This window comes from Octopus sinensis, linkage group LG9 (genome assembly GCF_006345805.1).
Source record: "Octopus sinensis linkage group LG9, ASM634580v1, whole genome shotgun sequence".
NCBI lineage: Eukaryota > Metazoa > Mollusca > Cephalopoda > Octopoda > Octopodidae > Octopus > Octopus sinensis.
Genome location: NC_043005.1, coordinates 75933303 through 75944172, shown reverse-complemented (window position 1 = coordinate 75944172; position 10870 = coordinate 75933303). Strand labels below are relative to the sequence as shown.

The window sequence follows — 10870 nt, the reverse complement described above, 5'->3', positions numbered from 1 at the left end:
AGAGAAAACAGAAATGTGGTTTATTTGCTTCCTTATTCTTCCAACTTCTCATCTCTAAATATTATTACATCAATATTATACATACATACATACATACATACATACATATATATATATATATATAATATATATATATATATATATATATATATATATATATATATATATATATATATATATGTATATATATATGGGTGTGTGTATGTATGTATACATATATATATATATATATATATATATATATATATATATACGCATAAATATATATACATATATACATATATGTGTATTACAATTACATATAGACATATGTATTTACAGATATATATATATATATATATATGTATGTATATATATTTAAAATATATATATATGTATAAATTTATATATTTATCCTTGTGTGTGTGTTCATACATACAGACATACATACATACATATATATATATATATATATATATATATATACATATATATATATATATATATACATACATATATATATACATATATATATATGTATGTATGTATGTATGTATGTACGTATGTATGTATGTATATATATGTATATATATGTCTGTATATATATATATTCATCACTGTTTTGATATCAGATTTATATTTATTATGGAAAAGACAGCTTTGTCCAGCATATGGTGTTTCGATAAATGCATGCATAATTGAATGCCATAACTCATCTCACCAGAATGATGCAGACGTTATTGAACATAACAACATAACTTTTACAAAATATTATTTTTCAATATTTTAAATACCATTCAATTTCAATTATAAGCAATCATGTTATGACAATTAATCAAAAATTCTTTGGTTAATATCTAAAACAATTCCAGATTCTGTCTTTGATAATTATGGTATTTAAAAATGAATAATTTCTTTGCACACTGACATTTTTGTCACATCATAAATATCCAAAGGCACTGAAAATATTCTTAGCAAGATTTATCCGATGAACAGATTCCTAAGACCAAAGCTGACAATGCCAAGATGATGATTATTCCAATAAGCAGCCAACGACGTCTTGTAGGAAAACACTGGAATTTAGAAAGAGAAAACTTTTGTTAAAAGAACATTAAATTTACTAACATTTTCCAGGCAATATAATATAAAGAGACATTTTGTTTTTATGTGTAAAATAAATGCACATATCTTTAATATTATGGCTTATTATACAACACATACATACATAAATATATATATATATATATATATATACATACATATATATATATATACACACACACACATGCATACATACATACAGAAATAGATAGATAGTTATACACACACACACATATATATATATGAATGTATGTATTTATGTATGTATTTATGCATGCATGAATGCATGTATGTATGCATGTATGTATGTATGTATGTAAGCATGCATGCATGTATGTATGCATGCATGTATGTATGTATGTATGTATGTATGTATGTATGTATGTATGTATGTATGTATGTATGTATGTATGTATGTATGTATGTATGTATTTGCATTTATATAAACATATATACAATGGCGGGCTGAAAAGTTTATAGGCTAACCACAAGGCAATGGTCAAACTTGACCAAATGTGTTTTATTTTTTGACATAGTCTCCTGTGTAGTCCATACACTTCTTCCATCAGTGTTGCAGCACTTGGATCCCTGTGGTATAGAAGCTCTCATCCTGACCCTCAAAAAAGTCCTCAACAACAGATATGACTTCGTCATCTATCCAATACTGCTTCCCAACCAAGTGCTTTTTCATGTTGTGGAACAAAATACAGTCAAATGGAGAATATGGAAGGTGATCAACCAGTTCAGAGCCACAGTCATGCACAACGGCCTTTGCAACCACAGACTTGTGTGCAGGAGCATTATACTGTTGAAGCAGGATCCCTTTGTCAGTTTTCCAGGCCATTTTGATTTGATTGTCTTTCACACTTGCCTCACCAAGTTGGCATAATTCTCCATTGATAGTATGGCCTTTCTGAGGGTAGTCGATGAACACAATGCCCTTTGTCTTTCAGAAGATGGCGGCCTTAACATTCCGGCTGATGACACCACCTTGGCCTTCTTTTGTAGGGAAGAAAAAAGATGTTTCCACAGCATGAATTGCCGTTTGGTCTCTGGCCCAAAGTGGTGAACTCAACATTCATCTTCGGTGAGGAAATGTTCAATAAAACCAGTTAGCTTTGTTCAAAGAGTGCCAAGTTTTCCTGTGACATGACCAGCCTGGTGTGCTTTTGATCAGGCATCAAAAGTCATGGCACCCACTGAGCGGAAACCTTCAACATGCCAAGTTCGTTATGTAGAATGTTCTCAACTCATTCATGAGAGATGCCTATAGGTGCCCCCTTTTGCACAGTTGATAAAGTTGGAGCATCATCCTCTAAAGTAGCAACCATGTCAGCATGAATGTTCCAGTGGGACTGACCCCATTTTCTGAAGATATTTGACAACACCACGGTGCCAAATTTTACACATTTTCATGAAATGTCTCTAGCACCTCTTCTCCAAGTCCTCAAATCTCTATCCAATGTAAGTTTATCTAGAAAGAAAAAATGCAGTTAGCATCAGTAAACGTTGAATTTAATGCATGCCAAGTTTAGTTACTGTATGGTAACCCCTTCTTAGTAAGCCTATGAACTTTTCAGCCCACCCTTGTCATCATCATCATCATCATTTAACGTCCGTTTTCCTTGGTAGCATGGGTTGGATGGTTCGACCAGGGTCTGGGAAGCCAGGAGGCTGCACCAGGCTCCAGTCTGATCTAGCAGTGTTTCTACAGCTGGATGCCCTTCCTAACGCCAACCACTCCAGAAGAGGCTGGCAATGTCCACGATTGATTGGTGCTTTTTATGTGCCACTGGCATGGATGCCAGTCAAGGCGGTGCTGGCATCAGCCACATTCAGATACACACATACATATACACATATATGTATATGTATACATATACACATATATTCACAGAGGAATGACTAGTGACCAGGACCTTTGGTGATATGCCATGCTTGAGAAGATCTGTCAAGCCAAGTGAAATCATAGTCATGGCCGTTTTCGGTGTCACAAAAATGGCACCCATGCTGGTAGCACATAAAGAGCACTTTTCGAGTGTTGGGCCTCACAGAAGCAATGTGGCCAATGTTACTGTCACATAAAAAGCACCTTTCACGCGTTGGGCCTCACAGAGCTTGTTTATTTTTATGTTTTTTGATTTATTATTAGTGTTACTTAATATCATCAGAAAAAGGTAATTAAAATTCATTAAAATTACAGATCTATTGGGCTTTCAAAGAGGTCAAATTGTTGGTGCTTATATGGCAGATGCTAGCGTAACGAAAACAACCAAAATGTTTTGTGTATCAAGAAGTAGTGAGAAAGAGGAAAAAACTTCTTAATCAAAACAAAACTCTGGAAGGAAAGCAAAAATTTCAGATAGAGACTGTTTTACCTGAAGAATGGACGAAAATTCCTTTGGAAACAATTCAAACTTTGTATGTGTCCATACCTCATAGAATTCAAGCTGTAATTACTGCCAAAGGCAGTCCTACCCCATATTAAAATAAATTTGTTTGAAATTTTATAGTGTTTCCATTATTTTGTTCAATCCCTGTACACACACACACACACATATAGTATTAATGAAATAGGAGATGGCATGTGTAATAGATTCCATTGGGTACATACATATATATACATATATATGTGAGTATATATATATATATATATATATATATATATATATATATATATTTATATATATGTATATATATATAATATTATATATATATATATATATATTATTATATATATATATATATATATATATATATAGGCAAACATTTCAAACTACATCTGTTTTGACTTTACGTAATTTTTTCAATAAATTAATGGGAAAAATAAACTTCAACTTCAGTTGATTTATCCAGTTTTGCAACAGCCTCGGTGAGCATATTTAAATTCATAGACTTTGAAAGAAAACCTAAAAATCAATATTGAAGTGGAAAATCAAATGAAATACATGTGAAAGTATGTACAAATATTTTATTAAAACAGAAATAAGCTAATAAATTTTTTAAATGTTCATCTTATATTGTTTTTCAAGATGAGTGACATGTCTTGGAAATAATTACTGGCATAAGTTGAGGTATGCTTGTATACACAGCTTTGATTGTATGTATGGTTTGTATGTACATACTGGCATTCCATCAGTTATGACGATGAGGGTTCTAGTTGATCTGATTAATAGAACAGCCTGCTTGTGAAATTAATGTGCAAGTGGCTGAGCACTCCACAGACACGTGCACCCTTAACGTAGTTCTCAGTTAGATTCAGTGCGTCGGTAGATTCAGAGTGTAACAAGTTAGGCCCCTTGAAATACAGGTACTACACTACACACTTTTGCCAGCTGAGTGACCTGAAGCAATATGAAATAAAGTATCTTACTCAAGGGCACAATGCATCACCAGGAATTGAACTCACAACCTTGTGATCATGAGCTAAATACCCTAACCACTAAGCCATGTGCCTTCACTGTATATGTGTGTGCATGTGTCATCACCATCGTTATCGTTTTAACGTTCGCTTTTCCATACTTGCAAGGGTTGGATGGAGTTTATAGAGATAGATATTCTATGATCAGATGCTGTTCCTGTCACCAACCCTCATCTGTTCCCCAGCAAGCTATTATCTCTCCATGGTCAGTCGCGTTTTTATACAAAACATTGGAAAATGAATGAAATTACTTGCATGATATGACACTCACAACTATCACATGATGTCAAGAAAAGGAGACACAAATGCACACAACTCACACACACACACACACACGCATGCATGCATGCACACATACACACATACACACATTAATCAATATATATGCACAACAGGCTTTTTCAGTTTTTGTCTACCATATCCATTCTCAAGGCTATAGTCTACTTGGGACTTGAGTGAAAGACACATGTCCAAGGTGCTATGCAATGGAAATGAACAAAGAATTCAAGCTGTAATTACTGCCAAAGGCAGACCTACCCCATATTAAAATAAATTTGCTTGAAATTTTAAGGTGTTTCCATTATTTTGTCCAACCCCTGTATGTGTATGGCCTAGCGAGTAAAAATTTAGTCCAAAATTTAGTATTAATCATAAAATACAGTATACATTTAAACACATAAGGAATCCACTTGTGGGATTCATCACACTAGAAAGAACAGCTGAGTTCCAAAACCACATACATACATGTTTATGGAAGCCCATGCATACTAGCCTCCCCTCTCTACGCCACTGATGTTGTCCAAGGAAAGGCAAAGGCTGATACAGCTTGGCACCAGTGAAGTTGCAACTCATTTCTACAGCTGAGTTAACTGGAGCAACATGAAATAAAGTGTCTTGCTCAAGAACACAACACACAGCCCGGTCTGGGAATCAAACTCAATACTTCATGATTGTGATCTTGATGTTCTAACCACTGAGCCATATATATACATATATATATATATATATATATATTTCTTCTTATTTTTCTTCTTACTTTCTCCTTATTGTCTCTTTTTGTCTTTTTTTCTCTTTCTTCATTCTTCTCTTCCTGTTTTCGATTTGACCTTACTAGTACACTCCCTATTTTTAGGTCACTTGAAATAAAACCCTTGATTCAATAACACCGTGTATATACTCTATACTTGGAATGACCAATTTTAATTACTATTGGATTTTACTGATAAGGTACTGGAATACTATATGTATACCATTCTGCCTAAAAAAATAGATCTACAAATGCAATATCCCTACATATCTCACATCTATTTTCTTTTATTTCCTCTACCTCACTCTCTATTTTATATCTTATCTAAATTAACTATTTCTTAACCATCTTCTCACACCATCTCCAATGAAGGGATATAATAAATATCCTTGGAAACAGCTGTAAGACCTTCTATCTATAAATGTTCTAAAATTTACACAGCCTTGATTTTTTATCGCATTACGAAAAAAAATTAAATATATATATATGTATGTATGTATGTATGTATGTATGTATGTATGTATGTATGTATTTAAATATGTATGTAAGTATGTATGTACATGACACACTTTTACAGTTTCTGTCACTCAAATTCATTTGTAAAGTTTTGGTCCACCTAGGACTAAAGCAAAAGATACTTATCCAAGAAGTCACACAATGGAACTGAACTCAAAACCATGTGGTTGGGAAATAAACCACTTAATCACACTGACTTAATGTTTAGATATTTTGGCATGGTATAAAAAGAATTTTTCAATTAATTTGCTTAATTCAATATATATATATAATTTTTTTTATATTTCAAATGAATTTAATTTTAGTAATTTGTAAAAAAAGCTGAAATATTAAGCTGAAAAGTCTGTTTTTGTTTTGAAATGATGTCTGCACAATTTTTATTTCAATAAATATTTAATAAAATATTAATTAGAACACAAATTTATACCCATTAATTTTAATATAAAATAAGTTTTCATTACATATATAACATTCACAATACGTCTACATAATGGAATTTATATCAATATAAATGGATATTATTAATTTTATTTTATGTGATATGAAATATATAACATGTTAATTGTGGATGGAATAAGAAAGATGAGACCAACAATGAAGTTTTATGTAAGAAAAAACTCGTAATATTTTGCAAAGTTATCTTACAAAATGGTTTCCTACTGAAGAAGGTATGTGGTTAGCTTCATCCATCCAACTTACAAAGGTAACACTATAGAAAAAATGCACTTCCCACTGTTGAAATCACTGAAATTATACTAGTACACGCATACACATACACACATACACACAGACGCACAGACGCACACACACACATATATGTATACACACACACATACATACATACAGACATACAGACATACATACATACACACATACATACATACTTACATACCTACGTACATACATACATACATACATACATACATACATACATACATACATAACTACATGCATGCATGCATGCCTACATACATACATACATACATACATACATACATGCATACATACAAGTAAATGCCTGTCTGTCTAGATAAGTTTGGATTTTCAGAAAAAGAATTCAACCAACTGATTCACACATTACAAATACAATTTGTAAGCAGAACAGTAGAAGTATGCAAGAATTTTCTCAGGTTTAAAATGTGACATTGTTTGGGTTATCTACATTTCAAAGATGGAGCTTCTTGAAAGGAAGAATTTAAATAATTAAAAACAAAAGGGAATATACATACATACATACATACATACATACATACATACATACATACATACATACATACATACATACTTATATACATACAAAAATACTGTGTTGCTGATGTTGAAATTCCAGTGAAGGAACCTTGGATCTAAGTTTGAAATCGGTTCTTTCCTATTGGCAAGATGAAATAAACTGAATAATGATATATATACATACATACATACATACATTCATACATACATACATACATACATACATACATACATACATACATACATACATACATACATACATACTTACATACATATATATATACATACATATTCAGGCAAATGGTTTTAAAAGAATGGAAAACATATAGGATATCTTTAAGTAGTAGTTTTATGATTTTGCTTATTAGTTTGCTTAAAAGAATCATGAGACTTAAAATAAATTGAATAAAATAGTTCAAAATTATACTAACTGCTTTACTAAATAGATAAGAAGTTTTGTTTAGGTTGATAATATTTTAAATAGCATAACATTAAAGATTAACAGCAGGTGGATAGGGTAATTTGATAAAATATATGCAATGTGAAAGTTGGATCTATGAAAATTTAGTGCAATAATGGACATAACATGTAAGAATTTGAATAAGATAATGCAGTGCAAAATGTGTTTTGTAGAAAATGTGTGAATAAATGTTAACATCATCTTGTTTGTTGCTAACACAACGTTTCGACTGACATACCCTCCAGACTTCATCAGGTGTCTTGGGGAAATTTTGAACCTGGGTTCTCATTCCTAAGGTATTTTTCGATATTAATATTATTATTATTATTATTATTATTATTATTATTATTATTATTATATTATTATTATTATTATTATTATTATTATTATTATTATTCAGGTCACTGCCTGGAATTGAACTCGGAATCTAGGGGTTAGTAGCCCGCGCTCTTAACCACTATGCCATATATCCATCAAATGTAAATAATGTACATAAAACCATGCCAGTGGCATGTAAAAAGCACCCACTACACTCTCGGAGTGGTTGGTGTTAGGAAGGGCATCCAGCTGTAGAAACTCTGCCAGATCAAGATTGGAGCCTGGTGCAGCCATCTGGTTCACCAGCCCTCAGTCAAAATCGTCCAATCCATGTTAGCATGGAAAGCGGACGTTAAACAATCATCATCATCATCATCATCATCATCATTTAAACATCTACTTCTCCAAGCTTACTTAGGTCAGATGAGACGACATTGCTGGTGGGGCACTCTTCCTGCCGCTCACCCTCACCTGTTTCCAAACAAATCAATAATCTCCAAATCTATTGAATAATGTGCAACTTGGATATAGCTACATGGAGAACTGGAAATAAATGACACGTATATTCAAATGGTTACTTTTCTTTAGAAAGGTTGCTCAACTTGTTAAGACATGTCAAGACATGTCAGGACGTGTCCAAGAAGCCTGTTTGAGATTTTGCAGAGGTTTGCAAGTGCAAGCAATATGGCCTGTACGAATAACAATGCATATATTTACAAACAATAAACACATGCAAAAACAAGGAGAAATATGAAGTCACTTACACAAACACACAACTGCACACGTACAAACATAGATACACACCTAAATGCATACATACATACATACATACATACATATATATGTGGACAACCTAGATAGATAGATAGAGAGAGAGAGAGATAAGCCTTGTGAGTGGAATTGGTGACAGAAACTGAAAGAAACCTGTAGAGTATATATATACATGTGTGTGTGTATGTGTGTGTGTGTGCATTTGTGTCTGTGTTTGTCCTCCCACCATCGTTTGACAACCATAACTTAGTAGTTCTGCAAAAGAGACCAATAGAATAAGTATGAGGCTTTAAAAAATATTAAAACTCCAAGACACTCTGAAACCCAAGAAATATCACTGACAATGCATCTCGAAGCATCCATGAGATGTATCGTAAAGATATTATGCATACATCATCATCGTCATCATCATCATCATTTAATGTCTGTTTTCCATGCTGGCATGAGTTGGCACGACTGAAAACTGGTGAGCTGTGAAGCTACACCAGGTTCCAGTCTGATTTGGCATGGTTTCATGGTTTCTGCAGCTGGATGCCCTTCCTAATGCCAACTACTCGAAGAGTGTAGTGGGTGCGTTTTACATGCCACCAGCACAAGTGCCAGTTATGAAACACCGGCATTGACCACAACAGCAATCTCAAGCACAGTATATTTCCAAAGATCTCAGTCACTGCCTCCGTGAGGCCCAAAATTCAAAGGGTGCTTTTTATGTGCCACCAGCATGTGTGCCAGTTACACAACACTGGCATCAGCTATGACAACAATCTCACTTGGTTTGACGGGTCTTCTCAAGCACTGCATTATTGTCAAAGGTCTTGGTCACTTCTCATTACCTCTGTGAGGCCCAACATTCAAAGATCATGCTTCACCACCTCATCCCATGTCTTTCTGGGCCTACCTCACCCACAGGTTCCATCCACTGTGAAATATCAGCATTTTTTAACACAGCTGTCCTCGTCCATATGCACCACATGACCATACCAACACACTCATCTCTCTTCCACACCACATTTGATGCTTCTTATGCCCAACTTTTCTCTCAAGACTCTTACACTCCGTTGCGCATGCACACTGACATTGCACATCCAGCAAAGCATACTAGCTTCATTTCTTTCAAGCCTTTGCATGTCCTTGGAGGTCACAGACGATATTTCACTGCTGTGTAGCATGGCTGTTCATACACAGGTATCGTACAATCTGCCATTCACTCTGAGAGAGAGGCCCTTTGTTACAGTAGAAGCTCTCTGAACTTTTTACATATATATGTAGAGTGTTAGGTGTGATGTGCAGAATTGAATACTGAAAAAAAGTCGTCAGGATTTTGGAAAGAACTTTCTTTTTATTATTATATCTTTATTTTCATATTAACGCTTTCGTTCGTCTTTCGAACTTTTCAAATACAATTCTGTGAATATACATATATTTTGCTTATTTGTATAAAACAGATGTTTTGGGGGGATTTTGTTTATAAGAGAACATTGTTTTTGTTTTGTTTTGGGGGCATGAGGCTTTGAAGACAATGGAAGATGGATAGATAGATAGATAGATAGACAGACAGATAGACAGATATATATATATATATTATTATTTTCATTGAAACTTCTTCACTGTTATCGTTCTGTTAACATTTTGGCGTTCAGACAAGTGTACTGATATAGATGTGGCAACATTTGAAATTTTGTCTAGGTAAATGCAGCTGATGAGGACAAATCAAATCTACATTGTCAAACGTATTTGAAGAGTCTGAAACCGGTACTGCATTATCCGATTCTAGGTTTTCCATTTTTCAGATGTTCTTCCTAGAGGTAAGACAAATTTTTTTCATGTTTGTTGCACACACGCATCTTTGCTAGTATATACTCAGTGAAGCTATACAATAGCGTCGTATTTATTACGATTGCTATTTTCCAGTAAATATCGGTGCCTCGTTGTACCATTTATTTACTTTTGTATGTATATATATGTATATATATATATATATATATATATATATATATATATATATATACACACACACACACATATATAGGTTGAAAATATGTGGAAA

At 33.3% G+C, this 10870-nt stretch overlaps 1 protein-coding gene across 1 annotated transcript in view; it reads right to left on the bottom strand.

Annotated features, from left to right (window-relative positions):
- Positions 1-853: 853 nt before the first annotated feature.
- Positions 854-10870, bottom strand: part of LOC118764881 (regulator of G-protein signaling 9-binding protein-like) — a 147826-nt gene continuing 137809 nt past the window's right edge. Inside the window, exon 8 of the mRNA XM_036506039.1 lies at positions 854-1052. Coding sequence (XP_036361932.1) covers positions 951-1052 — 102 coding nt within the window. The 3' untranslated portion in view covers positions 854-950. The remainder of the gene's footprint in view (positions 1053-10870) is intronic.